Source organism: Mytilus trossulus, chromosome 13 (assembly GCF_036588685.1).
Source record: "Mytilus trossulus isolate FHL-02 chromosome 13, PNRI_Mtr1.1.1.hap1, whole genome shotgun sequence".
In the NCBI taxonomy this organism is placed as follows: Eukaryota; Metazoa; Mollusca; class Bivalvia; order Mytilida; family Mytilidae; genus Mytilus; species Mytilus trossulus.
In genome coordinates, this window is record NC_086385.1 from 55,269,432 (window position 1) to 55,286,113 (window position 16,682).

The following is a 16,682-nucleotide window of genomic DNA, read 5'->3' on the forward strand; positions in this document are numbered from 1 at the left end:
TATATCAAATAAAAATGTTCCATCATTTTTAAATCAATATGAAAATCCTGGCCTTAAAAGTTGAAATTAGTTTAGTTTTGACAGACTCTTTGAAGTCAGAACATGATTTGACCTGATAAAGTCAGTTTACAGGGGGGAAAATCCAATTAAACTAGGTTTCTTCATCTTAGCATCCCCCTTTTTCTTTATCTGAATCTGCTACTGTTGATTTTAATTAATTGATAATTTTTTTTTAGAAACAATTCAGTCAAATGGTTTTTAGTATATTTTTTTTACAACTATAAGTTCTATATGTAAAAAATTCATGAAAATGCAGAAATAGAATAATTTTTTAAGATATTAATTTGATATAATTTGTTAACAAAATACATTTAAATATAAAATATACCAAATACATTTTTTTATAGTCCTTGTTATTGTGACTTTAGGGGACCTTATTTCGTCAGTCTTTTATCTGGTTTCCCATACATTTTAAAATCAATATGAAAATCCTAGACTTAATTAAGTTGAAATAAGTTTAGTTTTGACTGACTCTTTGAAGTCAGAACATGAATTTGACCTGTAAAAGTCAGTTTACAGAGATAAATTAAATCCAATGAAAACTATCCCCCCCCCCCCCTTTTTCCCCTTATCTGAATCTGCTACTGTTGGGTTAATTAATTGATAGGTTTATTAGAAACGATTCAGTCAAATGGTTAAAAATAATTTATTTTACAACCAAAAGTTCCATGTGTTAACTTACCAGAAAAGAAAGGTCATGAAAATACAGAAATATAATAATAATTTCAAGATGATTTGATGAAATTTGTAAACAAAATATATTTGTATATAAAATATACCAAAGACATTTTTTTATAGTCCTTGTTATTGTGACTTTATTATTGGGTGTCTTTTATCTGATTTTCCAATACATTCTTAAATGCATATGACAATGCCAGACTAAAAAGTTGTACTAATAAGCTAAAGTGAAGTTTTTGACTGACTCAACATAATTTTCAAATTATACATTTAAATATTGAATATGCAAAATAAACTTTTTTATAGTCCTCATTATTGAGCCGTATGGGGACCTTATTTCCTCTGTCTTTTATCTGGCTTTTCCGTACATTTTTAAATCAATATGAAAAAACTAGACTATAAAGTTGAAATAAGTTTAGTTGGGACTGACTCTTTGAAGTCAGAACACGATTTGAACTGTTAAAGTCAGTTGACAGGGAAAAAATGTCCAATCAAAACTTGGTCTTCTTTCTTTAAGCCCCCTCCATATCTGAATCTGCTACTGTAGAGTTAATTAATTCATTATTTTTTTCAATCTTATTCAAATAAGTTCTCATTACTTGCTCCTTGATTTTTTATATGTCGCACACGGCGACATATAAAAAATCGAGGAGCAAGTGATGAGAACTTATTTTAATAAGATTGATTTTTTTTTAAGAAACAATTCAGTCAAATGGTTTTTAAAATAATGTTTTTTTTTAAAACCAAAAGTTCCAAACATTAATTTAACAGAAAATAGTCATGAAAATACAGAAATATAATAAATTTTTTAAGATAATTTGAAGAAATTTGTTAACAAAATATATTTGAATTTTAAATACTAGTATACCATACACTTTTTTATAGTCCACATTTTTGTGACTTTATTATTGGGTGTCTTTTATCTGAGTTTCTTATACATTCTTAAATGCATATGACAATCCCAGACTTAAAGTTGCAATACTTAATTAAAGTATAGTATTTTACTGACTCCTTGAAGTCAGAACATAATGTGACTTGTTCAAGTCAGTTTGCACTTACAGGATTTACCTCAATGAAAAATTAAGATATCAAAAATATACCAAATTATCTTTTATATAGTTCTTACAATTGTGACTTAATATTTGTGATTTTTTTTCCTACTTGTATCCATACATTCTAACTATTACATCACAATCATGATAATGCCCGACTATTACAGAACTTTGCAAACCATTTAGTTTTTGACGGACTCTTTTTAAGTCAGAACATGATTTGACCTGTTCAAGTCAGTTTGAAGAACAAAATTTCAAATCAAAGCTAAGTGATCTTCCTCTTAGTCTTAGCCCCCTTCTGAATCTGCCACTGTTGAGTTTATTTATTAATAAGTTTTTTAAGAAACAATTAAATCAAATGGTCATTTATCTTAGAGGATCTTGCATGTAGTTTACGTGTCTTTTATCTGACTCTTCCATACATAACATTAATATCATACATGTATGGCAATGCCTGACTTAAAAAATTCAAAATTTCCATAAACTTAGCTTTTGACTGATTTTTTTAAGTAAGAACATGATTTGACCTGTTTAAGTCAATTTGTCTGAACATGCTTATTTGACCTGTTAAAGTCAATTTGCCTGAACATGATTTGACCTGTTAAAGTCAGATTGCAGAACAAATTTTCAAATCAATGATAGGTGTACAATATTAATGAGTTCCTTTAAGCCCTGCTTCTGAATCTGCGAATTTATTATTTGATAAATGTTTAGAAACAATTTAGTCAAATGGTTATTTATTTTAGGGGATCTTAAGATACATTTCCTATATTGTGACGTTCCCATACTTTCATTTAATATCATATGTCAGTGCCCCACTCTAAAAATTGCAATACAATTAGTTTTGGACTGACTGTTAAAAGTCAAAACATGATTTGACTTGTTTAAAAGAAAATGCATTTAAATATTGAATACACCAAATATTTTTTTTATAGTCCTCATTGTGACTTGAGGGGACCTTATTTCCTCTGTGCTATATCTGGCTTTCCAATACATTTTTAAATCAATATGACAGAACTAGACTTGGTTGAAATAAGTTTAGTTTTGAGTGACTTGTTTGAGTCAGTTAGCACAGCAGTATTTACCTCAATGAAATATTAAAATAATAAATGTTTTGCTCTTGATAAATTTAGCTAAAGGTGGATGAGAATAGATCCTTTATTTTTTCCTTGGAAGATTGAAGGTATTGTCATGGTACTAGTAAATGTATCCAATATTGTATTTTGTAAATCTTTTGATATTGACAGAAAATTGTATGATCCATTTTTTCTCCCCTGGTTTTTGTTTGTATTTTGAAATGATTAAATATAATGAGATAAATATTTTATGTTAAGATTCTGGAAAGAAGAAGGTTTGATGAGCCCCACTTTTAAACTCTTTGACTGGAAACAAGTAATCACTATATTTTTATGGAGATTGATAACAAAGTGGTAGTAATGACTGCTTCAAGTCAGAACAAAAAATGACTTCTCTAAGTCAAAATGCATCAAAAAGGGACATAAATCTAATTAGAATATGACGATATTAAGTCACAATATTTCGTGCAAAAGCTGACCTGTGGAAGTCATTTTATGATAAATTAAAGTCTGACATAAACTGACCTGTACAAGTCATATTCTGTTGAGTGCAAGAAGGGAGACAACACTTACATCAAATTATATCTGACCTATGGAAGTCATTTTATTCTGACTTGTTTATGTCAGAGCTCTGACTGCTATGTATATGGTTTAATTGACTTTTGACTGACTATATGCTGTATGGGCTTTTCTCATTGTTGAAGACTGATCTGTGACCTATAGTTGTTAATGTCTGTGTCATTTTGGTCTCTTGTGGAGAGTTGTCTCATTGGCAATCATACCACATCTTTATTTTTTGATATTTGATAAGATTTCGACCATTATTAATTTACCTTATTGAGGGATGAATGGGACTTTCTAAAGCTACTTTCTTTATTTGGTTTTCTCCACCCTGAAATGATACAAATATGAATTTCACAGAGACATATTCATAAAGTTTAAAAAGTATATCTCTGGAAAAGATGGGTACTCCCTTTAGATTTAACAGTATCCAAGGAAAGTAAGAAATTATATACATTTGTGTTTTCAATAAAATAGTCAAATAAGAACAAGAGTCTCCAAGGAGCCTGTAGCGCTCACCTTGCAAAATATCCATGTTTGAAATCCTTTTGAAGTCAACTGACAATTCAAACCATATAAAGCATTGGAAGATAATGGCTTTCTGGTAGTCATGGTAGTTATAAAGATATTCTTCATTCGAATAATTTAGCAAATTTTTTATGCATGGACCATTTATGCCCTTTGTTTATGTTGTGGTGGTCATGCTTATTGTAAAAGGCCGTAGAATGACCTATATTTGCTTAAGTCCAAGTCAATAGTCTACTGTGAATATTTGTTTTACTAGCAATCATACCTTAGTGTGAGCAAGGGCTCAGTAATGTAGACTGTATAATGGTTTACTTTTATAAATTGCGACTTGGATGGAGAGTTTTCTCATTGGCACTTATACCACATCTTCTTATATCTTTTCATGCTCTAATTTTTCCTTAAGTGTCATTACATTACCTTGACAATACTCAAATATTCAGCAATGGCTGATCTTCCTGTCTGTGAAAGTTTCCTAGCTGTTTCATCACATACCCAGCAATGGATACCACGTCTACCGGAGTATACCCAAAACAGGTGCTTAAAACCAAAATCCTCTACAACACAAAAAGTCAATTATAATGTTCTTTTCAGAAGAAAATTTTCGTACAAAGTCCTGTATTATATGATAATTGTAGTACATGTGGAAAGGGAGTTCTTAAATTTATCAGTACCGTAAACAAACTTTATTTTCCCATTTCCCAGATCCTTTTCTCATGATGAGCCATTTATAGCGGATATCAAGAGGATTAAACCATGTTTCTGTTTACAAAAGTCAAGGCATATATCAATTGCTTAATCAGTTGGTTCAAATTAGGTATGGCCAAATAAAAATATATATGTGTGATTCCAGTTACCCTACTTTTTAGTTTAAAAAAAAAGCCTACCCTAAATATTTTTTGGTTATTTTTCTTTAAGCACTGTTGAAAGTCATAATGTTACTCCCATAGACTCAAATTTAAGAGAAAACTAGAGGCTCCAAAGAGCCTGTGTCGCTCACCTTGGTCTATGTGAATATTAAACAACGGAGGCAGATGGATTCATGACAAAATTGTGTTTTGGTGATGGTGATGTGTTTGTAAATCTTACTTTACTAGTCTTGCTGCTTACATTTATCTCTATCTATAATGAACTTGGCTCAGTAGTTTCAGTGGAAAATGTTATTAAAAATTTACAAATTTTATGAAAATTGTTAAAAATTGACTATAAAGGACAATAACTCCTTAGGGGGTCAATTGACCATTTCGGTCATGTTGACTTATTTGTAAATCTTACTTTGCTGAACATAATTGCTGTTTACAGTTTATCTCTATCTATAATAAAATTTAAGATAATAACCAAAAACAGCAAAATTTCCTTAAGATTACCGATTCAGGGGCAGCATCCCAACAATGGGTTGTCAGATTCATCTGAAAATTATAGGGCAGATAGATCTTGATCTGATTAATAATTTTACCCCCGTGTTGGATTTGCTCTAAATGCTTTGGTTTTTTAGTTATAAGCCAAAAACTGCATTTTACCCCTATGTTCTATTTTTAGCTGTGGCGGCCATCTTGATTTGAAAGTCGGGTCACCGGACAGATTTTTAAAACTAGATACCCCAAAGATGATTATTGCCAAGTCTGGATTAATTTGGCCCCGTAGTTTCAGAGGAGAAGATTTTTTTAAAAGATAACTAAGATTTACGAAAAATGGTTAAAAATTGACTATAAAGGGCAATAACTCCTAAACGGGTCAACTGACCATTTCGGTCATGTTGACTTATTTGTAAATCCTACTTTGCTAAACATTATTGCTGTTTACAGTTTATCTCTATCTATAATAATATTCAAGATAATAACCAAAAACTGCAAAATTTCCACAAAATTACCAATTCAGGGGCAGCAACCCAACAATGGGTTGACCGATTCATCTGAAAATTTCAGGGCAGATAGATCTTGACCTGATTAACATTTTTACCCAATGTCAGATTTGCTCTAAATGCTTTGGTTTTTGAGTTATAAGCCAAAAACTGCATTTTACCCCTATGTTCTATTTTTAGCCGTGGCGGCCATCTTGGTTGGTTGACCGGGTCACGCCACACATTTTTTAAACTAGATACCCCAATGATGATTGTGGCCAAGTTTGGTTCAATTTGGCCTAGTAGTTTCAGAGAAGATTTTTGTAAAAGTTAACAACGACGCCGGACGCCGGACGCAAAGTGATGGGAAAAGCTCACTTGGCCCTTCGGGCCAGGTGAGCTAAAAAAATGAAAAAAAACCTACATACTTTCCCCATGTACCCTTAACTTTTTTTTAAATGTAACTGGAACGGTGGAACCACACATATAATTTTATATGGCCTATCAAAAAGGTATTAATTTGACAGAGTGGTTACTAAAAACAGTAGATACCAGTTTTAAATAACCAAAACGACAACTGGGGGACAACATACTGTCAACAAGAGCTAATTATCAATAAACAAGCTTTAAATTGCCAGAGTCTTAAAATTCATGGATAAATCTTGACCTTATCTTTAGCTAATTTTCAATAAGTACTTATGATTAATGCCTATTTTCATAATGCATTATAGATTATGCCTATTTTTCAAAATTTAGCTTTAACTTCTTTTAATTTACATGTACATTACAATTTGCATCAAATATTCAATTTAAATAGGGCAGGTATGTCAGTTTTTAGGACCAAAAAATATGGCAGATCTTGTAACATGTTTTTAATAACAAATTAAATAACATATCTTACTTAAAAACCATGTGCTCTATATCATGTTTCCTTGGCCAAACAATTGGATAATTTAGAGAAGGATTTATTACTATTCATTGTGAGGATAAAAATTCTTTCAGATTATCAAAACGAAATTAGATGACAACATTTATCATGTACATATATATGAAAAACATTTCCTAAAGGTTGCAGTATCTGAGATGATACTTTTTTCAGATTTCAACTATAAAATATGGAATTCATTTAATACATCATTTGTACATTTAGGTCCAATAATGGTAACTATCATTCAAACACTCCCCTCTCTGGCCTCAAACCAGTTAATTCTTTTAAATTCTTCAACTCTTTGAACACTGAGATACATCAATGTTAGTTTTGTCATAAACTTGAACAATTGTGCCAGACTATTAAACTTCTCACATCTTCAACCTCAGTGAGACAATAATATTGTCATTATTTTAGAAAGTCAAGCATTTCTATTAGTAGAAACTGGTCCAGCTGATCTACAGAAAATACTTAGTGAATAAACTCACCTCTTAATGCTCGGTTTACAATTTTTATGGCAATCTGCATCAATGGCCAGCATTTGGGACAAATATCTGCTCCTCTGAAAAAAATGAAATATATTTTACAAAAAATATATGGAATTTAATGCGACTGAAAAAAAAAATTAATAAATATATGGAGTTTAATGTAACAGAGTCCATAGAAATATATGTGTGGTTCCAGTTACATCCTTTTAAACTAGAGGCTCTAAAGAGCCTGTGTTGCTCACCTTGGTCTATGTGCAAATTAAACAATAGACACAGATAAATTCATGACAAAATTGTGTTTTGGTGATGGTGATGTGTTTTAGATCTTTATTTACTGAACATTCTTTTGCTATAATTATCTATAATGAACTTGGCCAAATAATTACAGTGGGAAGTATTTTGTGAAAATTTACAAAAAATTATGAAAATTGTTAAAAATTGACTATAAAGGGCAGTAACTCCTAAAGGGGGCAACTGACCATTTTGTTCAAGCTGATTTATTGGTAGATCTTACTTTGCTGGACATTTTTGCTGTTTACATTTTATCTCTATCTAAAATAACATTTAAAATAATAACCAAAATCTGCAAGATTTCCTTAAAATGACTAATTCAGGGGCAGCAACCCAACAACTAGTTATCCGATTTGTCTCAAAATTTCAGGGCGGATAGGTCTTGACCTAATAAACAATCTAATCCCTAGTCAGAATTGCTCTAAATGCTTTGGTGTCAGAGTTATAAGCCAAAATCTACATTTTACCCCTATGTTCTATTTTTAGCCATGGCGGCCATCTTGGTTGGTTGGCCAGATCACGCCACACAATTTTTAAACTAAATACCCAATTGATGATTGTGGCCAAGTTTGGTTAAATTTGGCCCAGCAGTTTCAAAGTAGAAGATTTTTGTAAAAGAATCCTAAAATTTTTGAAAAATGGTTAAAAATAGACTATAAATTCAAGGGCAATAACTCCTTAACCCTTTCCTCCATAATGACGCCTTTTGACGCCACCCCCTTTACTCCATAATGTCGCCTTTTGACGCCTGTGTATTACCTCAATTGAAACGCTTTGACTACAAAGTGTCTGCAGTAGACTTAATAAAATTAGTATCCAATATGAAAAGGAATATCATAGGAATATCTGACTTAAATTTATTTGATGAAATAGTTGTATTTTGCAATGCTTTTATACTTTGAAGCATATTTTTGGCATTTTATTAAAAAAAATCCTTTGCGAATCAAGTATGCAAAAAAAAAAATTAATGAAGGAAAGGGATCAACTGACCATTTTGGTCATAATAACTTATTTGTAGATTTTACTTTGCTGAACATTATTGCTGTTTACAGTTTATCTCTATCTATAATAGTATTCAAGATAATAACCAAAATCTGCAAAATTTCCTTAAAAATACTAATTTCAGGGCAGCAACCCAATAACGGGTTGTCCAATTTGTCTGAAAATTTCAAGGCAGATAGATCTTGACCTAAATGACAATTTAACCCCCTGTCAGAATTGCTCTAAATGCTTTGGTGTCAGAGTTAGGCCAGACTTTTTTTATTATCTGTTTAACGAGAAAATTTGTAAAAAAATCGGGTCGAGGGGACGAAAAAAAAAAAAAAAAAAAAGTGCAAAATTGGTCCAGTCGACACTAAAAATAAAAATAAAACCAATCTAAGTGCCCTTTTTTTTTTTTTTTTTAAGAATTTATCAAAATACAAGAACAATGGAAGAAAACAGACCTCTAGATTGTGAGCTGGGCTACTAAAATTTTGATAAAATTTAGTTCAAAATACAAACATCATTTAGGAATAATTTGGTCTGGGCTACCAGCTTGAGTTTCCTAAGTTTTATTTTTATATTTTATTCCGGTGTAGGGTGCAAACGTGTACTGTAGGAGGTGGAGGACAGGGGTAAGGGAGACAGGGAGAAAGGGGATAGGAGAAAGGAGAAAGAGGGTGAGAGAAAGGAGAAAGGGGGTAGGAGAAAGAAGAGGAAGGCTGGGAGAAAGGAGAAAAAGTTGAAGAAAGGAGAAAAAATAAAATATCTCTCCTTTTAAAAAATGATCTAATATTTCAAGAAAAAATATCAAAAGGAGATGTTTTATTCTAATGGGAGAAAGGAGAACGGGGGTAGGAGAAAGGAGAAATGGGGTGGGAGAAGGGTACCCCCCTGTCCTCCCCCTCCTGTAGGGTGCGAAGGTGAAAGGGGGTGAACGTGAATAAAAAAAGTGGTTTTTCAAATGATTTGGTCCCATCCATACACAAAATTCAAAAAGCATTATTGATTTTAATTGATATCTTTGATAATATTTTAATATGCATACTATGATACTACTTCAAAGGAAAAACATAAAACCAAACTCTTCCAAAACGTTGACTGGCATGTCAGGTTCAACTGCCTCGTTGGTTATAATGCGGCTGATGCCAACATCTTCCGGTAACTCATTGGACAACATGACCCCGATTGCCTCATCTCTATTTACACTTAACAAATTTGAGTGAATACTTCTCTCTAGTGATCGGACTTAAAGTTTAATGTAAAAAAACGGTCCCTTCCCGGAAGTCGCCGTTTTGTTTGACCATGCGACAAGAGATAAATTAATAATCGCAGACCCGAACTCGTACTTTTTTTTTTTTTTGAGGATTTCGTTACAGTCGGCGGAAAAAATAAAAATAAAAGTAGCAAGCACTACTTTTATTTTTATTCTGAAATCAGACAATGTGGAGTCGGCGGATCTCGTTAAACAGATAATAAAAAAAGTCTGGCCTTATAAGCCAAAATCCTTTTTTTACTCTATGTTCTATTTTTAGCCATTACAGCCATGTTGGTTGGTTTGCTGGGTCACACCACACAATTTTTAAACTAAATACCCCAATGATGATTGTGGCCAAGTTTGGTTAAATTTGGCCCAGTAGTTTCAGAGGAGTAGATTTTTGTAAAAGTTTACAGACGACGGACGACAACGGACGCCAAGTGATGAGAAAAGCTCACTTGACCTTTTAGGTCAGGTGAGCTAAAAATTAGGTCAATAGGTCAGTAATTTTTAATTTTTATTCATTTCCTTTTATTGTCAAATTTTGAATTTCAAATGTTTTGACAACTGTGAGTTACAGTGTAGATTTTATTTGATTTTATTTGTTTATTCTAAGCAAATTTAACACTTTTACTATACACTTAGTGGCAATGTATCTAAATCTCTCAAAACATGTACAATTCTTCAGAAGTAGAATTTGAAGTAAAAGTGAAGTTTTCTCAATATATTTTTCTTTTTAAAAAAAAATCAAATGTTTTCTATTCAATTTTTAAAGGGCACCACATCTCTTAATCCTTATTAACAAATGTCTGTCCAGAATGGTTATATTCTTTTCAGGCCGGTTTTTCAACCAACTATTCTATATTCAATAAACTCCATTCTGATCCTCCTAAATTTACCTAACCATGCTAACAAGTACTCACGAACAACAAAATCTAACATCATCATAATCAGTCATATCTATATCAAACACTAGTTCTTTCTCTTGAGCTTGAAATGCTGCGGGCTTCACTGTTTTATGGTCTTTAGGCTGAAACATTAAATTATAATTAATTAATCCTTGTTAAATTAAAAAATATCAGAATTTTGGGTTCTTTAATGCTCTTCCTCTTTGTTATTCATTTGGTCCTTTTTAAATTTCTTAACTGAGAATCACTGATGTCAGCTGACATACAAATTTTTAATCCTGGAATCTGTGTTAAGTTTTCTGTTTCAATTGATGATTTCAGTCATTGTTATAGTTATTCAACAAAATCAACAGTTTTTAACAAATGGATGTTATACGAGAAAAAATGTTTAGCTTAAATCTGAAGCTTAACATTTCTGTGACACTGCAATGACATTGTAATAATATTGTTTTCTGCGGATTGGAAAAGGAAAGTGAAAACAGTTAGCCAACATTATAATGTTAATATATGTAAATTGCTTGTAAAAATCAGTTGCTTTACTGTACATGTTTAGAACCTTTTAATATGTGAAAGCAACACCAATTTATCTACTAAATTATTATGTTGTCTACAAAAATAGATACAACTTGATACATGTACCCTGTGTATAATTTACAAGCTTTATTGTACTTAAATTTTTTCCTGATTTTCTTTCATCTTGCACAGACATTTTTTTTTAATTCTAATTCACTCAGCACTAATACATACCCTATGTGTAAATACAGCACCTATATCTATTTTGTATGGACATCTTTTCTGTACTTCTTTCTCCAGTTCTTGCTGATCACTGAATGACTGGTATCTAATATAAACATCATCCTTCAATGTGAAGGAAAATTCTCTATTGCAAAAATAGTTCTTTGGCACTGTAAACAGAAAAGAAATAAAATTAAATTACTTATATGGACCATAATTTGCTATTGGGCTCGTTTCCTATAACTATAGAAAAGTGATAAAAATGTGTATTACTGTAAGAAAAGTCATAACAACATCTAAAGAAGCCTATTTTTATCAACATACAAGTGTATGCTACTCTTCCCTTGAAAAAAAATTGAAATTAACAAATTTCAAAGATTATACGACCGTATTTTTGTGTCGTTTCTCGCGTTACTTTCTGCTTCCGAAGTGCATAACGCTGACTGATTTATAGATAATCCTCACCGACAGATTTGTAACTTTTGCTTTCAAATAATAAAGAACATCGACCAATAAGAATAGTCTGAAGAAAATGCAGAGAATTATAAGTATTTCTGTAGCAGGTGTAAGAACAGTTGCGTTACTTCAGAGTCCGATTTCGTAACGCAAATTTTAGATGATGTAATCTGCTTTGTTGGAATAGAATTCTTTATAACAATATGCAAATATGAGCTCTCGCGAGATGTTCAAACAGGTAAATCAGAGAGGATTTACATTCTAGTTCTGTTCTTCGTAATAATTAAGTTAGAAAATGACGTTATCGTTATGAGTTACATTTCACACGAAACAGAAGTCCAGTTATTTCCTTTTTATTAATAAAAATTGTTTGTCTATTCATTTCCGGTCATACGTGAAACATGTGACTAACATGTGATCACGCCATTACGGCCGGATGTATGAAATACTAAGTCTAAACATTGTTTTTGTTTCCAACGGGATGTTAACAAACATAATCTGGAGACTTGTTTCGTCTTGTTTAAAAGAGGGAAATACGATTGTCAAAGAGATTGCGCCGGTGGTCTGTTATTTTTCCTATGTGCATAATGTTACATACAATCCTGTGTGAAAATAAATGCACAATGACTTGACAGACGTTAGAACACACTTTGTTTCCCGATAACGATGTGAAGAGTCCTTGGAAAAATCAATCAAAATTACGTCTCTTATCATTGTACCAATGCTCGTTGGATTGATTTAACTTTAGCAGTAAATATTACTGGATATTTTAGGTGAATAAATATAATTTAATAAAAAATACATGTTAATATACCGTTACACTTGGAATGTACAAAGTTGGCATCTTTGTCACAATTTTTAATTATTATTTTTTATTCATGTTCTGCAAACACTTTTCAGAAACGCAATAAACTTGTCAAAGGAGAAGTAAACTTTTACCATGCATGACTTGAAAGGAAGTACTTTATTGATTTTAGCCCACTAAAGTAGGTTAAAATGTGGAAACCATGTAGATGGTGTACAGGTCACGATTTTAATTCCAAGTTAAAAGTTTTTTTCTTTACTGGATTTAAAGAATGTTACATTGCCAATGATTTGAAATAAATTGTATATAACTGGAATTTCAAAACCAAATATAAATACATTTTTTTGGCTTAAACATCAAGATACAACGATTATGGTATCCTGTATCAATGAAGAAAAAATGGAAATTTCTGAATAAATTGTACTAATTGTTTTCAAAACAAGCACATATTTAGGAGTTTTATAATACTGTTACATTAAAGATGGATTTTAAGAAAAAGTATACTGTTCAGATTATTTTAAGCAGATTTTGCAATAAAATAAAGCTTAAAAAATGCTTTCGGTTTCTTATGGTTTCCTGTTGCGTTTAAAAAAAACTTTAATTTAACATTGAAAATAGATTTTAAATATTAACATGAAGCAAGTAACACTAGTAATGGTGTTCATTTATGTCTTTTGAAATATATTGTGCAAAATAAAGAAAATAAAGATTGGTTTCCTGTTTGGTTTTCTGTTTGGTTTCCTGTCACGTAAACGGTCAATCAAAATGTATTAATTTTTTCTTGAAAAACTCAATTGTTACATTTATACTATTCTAACACCAACACAACCCACAGAATAAAAGTTAATGTTTTAGAACTTATAAAAAAGGAAACCAAAAGAAACCAAAGGCCGAATACCAAATTATGGTCCATATGTGTTCTGTTCATTCAATGGTATTTGCAGTCATGAAGTATGGGTTTTATCAAATGAACTGTGAATATGAATTGTATCTATTTTGTTCATTTATTATTTTAAAGAAGTAACAGCCATGCTACATGTTACGTATCATGGGGAGGAAAATAACAAAAACTGTTGACTTTTCAATTGACTGTTCGAAAAGACATGTTGGAGGTCACATGTAAAAATTTGAATGATTGATGTACATGCATTGACATGTAGGAGAATGAAAAATTATTTAAATGTACAGTTTGACCATGTTTCTGAAGCAATTATCAATTTATTTATCAGACATTTTTTCAGACTGTAAGTAAGTCAAGAATATTTACATTCAAAGATGAGGGAATATCATATTCACAGTGTTTACATGTAGGTCTTATATTTCCAATCTAGTGTTGGTCAATTTAATAATTACAGTTGACATACTTGGATAAGACCGCTACACATGATTTCGACAACAATGTTGTGGGTGTTGTTATACATCATTGTGTAGATAAATCCATTTAGATTTATGGAAAATCAAGTTTTAGTGGGGTTGCAACTGTCATACAAGTGACAGGTTTAGCACTATAAAACCAGGTTCAATCCACCATTTTCTACATTTGAAATGCCTGTACCAAGTCAGGAATATGACAGTTGTTGTCCATTTGTTTGATGTGTTTAACCCTTTCAACACTACACAAAAAAATAGAAAAATGGCTGCTGCTGCTGCATTTTTTTTTAGTTCATTTATTAGAACAGTATTTTCCTTTTCAGACTGCTGTATCTTTTTTATTATATGAGATACAAAGAAATTTATTGCATGAAAAATGCTCAGGAGAGCATGAACTGTAATGTTAGGCAATTATTTAACTGAAATTTTTATCAGGTTACCTGCGTTTTCAGCTAATTAACAGGTAAAAGGTGTAATGTATTACATTTGTGTTGAATTTTGTGGCGAACGGTGTACGTGATCGCGGCATATGCCGTGTATAGCCTTGAAAGGGTTCATATATGATTTTGCCATTTGATTACAGACTTTCCCTTTTGAATTTTTCTCAGAGTTTACTATTTTGGTGATTTTACTTTTGATATGGGGACGAAGTAGAAAATTCAATAAGGCCGAGAGAAAAAAAGATTGATGTTTCCCATAACCCTACTGACCCTGTTTTTTAGCTCCGACCCTAACTTTTTTATTGGATCTTCAAAAAAAAAAAAATTGTATCAACCAACCCCGTTTTTGACACAGGCTTCTGATAGGTGACATAATATTTTTTCTCTCTTGCTTCTACTTGCATAGAAAGCCAGTAAAACATTTTATTAATGTCAAAAGGTATTCCAAATAGGTTAAAATCCAAGAAATTTGCACAGCAGGTGCTTCAAAAACATTGCAAATGGCACACTTCCAGTTTTTGAATCTAATTACGGATCCGGACTTGGAAAAACCATGATAATTTTCCGGATTTCATTTACGATGTCAAAAAAAAAAAAAAAAGGATTACGAACTTCCGACCCTATTATTCAAAAATGATGTAAACGGAAACACATATCTTTTTTGTAGGCCTAAATAAAAAAAAAAAATCAGGAATAGTTGCCGAATTTTTCATTGAACTAATGAACTCAAAATCGTTCAAAAAATTTTAGTCGCGTTTTTGAATTATAAATAAAGATTGTCCTGTTTATCTCCATGATTTGATTCACTTAAAGGAAAACACTTACTCTTTCAGATACCAGAACACAGCAGATCTACCACATGTAAGAACAACTGCATATGGCCTACAATCTTTCAGGTATGCAGGTGCTAGGCTTTGGAATGAGCTGCCAGATGAGATTCGTAAGCAATCATCTTTAAATCAATTCAAGAACTTGATAAATTCTTGGTCTGGCAGCTCATGCCAATGCTTTGCCTGCAAAACCAGTTAATCTCTGCTTATTATTTTTTGTTTTGTTTGCTTTATTTTCAAAATTTTAGTCGCGTTTTTGAATTATAAATAAAGATTGTCCTGTTTATCTCCATGATTTGATTCACTTAAAGGAAAACACTTACTCTTTCAGATACCAGAACACAGCAGATCTACCACATGTAAGAACAACTGCATATGGCCTACAATCTTTCAGGTATGCAGGTGCTAGGCTTTGGAATGAGCTGCCAGATGAGATTCGTAAGCAATCATCTTTAAATCAATTCAAGAACTTGATAAATTCTTGGTCTGGCAGCTCATGCCAATGCTTTGCCTGCAAAACCAGTTAATCTCTGCTTATTATTTTTTGTTTTGTTTGCTTTATTTTCAGCATGGCAAATTTATTCTAATATCTTTACTATAGTGCTTCTGCTGCTTTTGTGCTAATTTTAGAAACTTAATGTGCTTTTATGCTTTTATGTGCAAACCATTTCATTTGTGCTTTTGTGTTTTTATCTCATAATTGCATGTACCAGTATGTGTTAAACTTGTAAGATGCTTAAAGAACTTTTGTGCTGCATGTTTATATACTGATTGAACTCTTGCTTTATACAGGTTGGGCTCAAGTCATGAAACATGGGGTGGTCCCAGGTTTGTGGGATGAAGACGTTTTTCTGGGGTCGAAAAACCCCACAAAACTGGGGTAAAAAACTTCGTTCATAGTTTACACATAAACTGTGAAAATGCGCACCATGTCAGCTGTTGTGGTAATTTTTATCCAACATGAACTTTTGTTTACGTTAAGTTGTTTGCCATTGCGATATATATTCTTTTGCGTAAGTCTCCGGATAAATGGGCTTCATAACCGGAAGTGTAAAAATCATGTCATTTATCAATAATATCATATCATTTCTTTACTTTCTAGACAAATTGTCTTTCTCACTAACTTTGTCGACTAACATTACTCCATCTTGAACAACAATGCATGTGCAGTATGAAACAAAGCTTTCTATTGGTTGATTAATCTTTTGACTTTTGTTAAATTATATGGAGGGCATAATTAACAAAACAATACCAAAAACTGTATTTCATTTTGTATCGGAGATGCCGAAATTATCTCCCTTTGCAAGAATAAGGAATGACTCAAAATGAACTATCTTACTGTGTAAGAACAGAATAATTAAGTGAAGATGTAAATGAAACTATCTTATGGTGATTTGAA

The 16,682-nt window shown here is 31.7% G+C and overlaps 1 protein-coding gene across 1 annotated transcript in view; it reads right to left on the reverse strand.

The window, feature by feature from the left end:
* The window catches only part of LOC134694014 (DNA primase small subunit-like), a 34,057-nt gene that overhangs the window by 15,245 nt on the left and 2,130 nt on the right, over positions 1–16,682 (reverse strand). The window contains exons 2-6 of the mRNA XM_063555015.1: positions 11,394–11,551; positions 10,662–10,768; positions 7,209–7,282; positions 4,373–4,509; positions 3,700–3,758 (exon numbers count right to left, since the gene is read on the reverse strand). Coding sequence (XP_063411085.1) covers positions 3,700–3,758; positions 4,373–4,509; positions 7,209–7,282; positions 10,662–10,768; positions 11,394–11,551 — 535 coding nt within the window. The remainder of the gene's footprint in view (positions 1–3,699; positions 3,759–4,372; positions 4,510–7,208; positions 7,283–10,661; positions 10,769–11,393; positions 11,552–16,682) is intronic.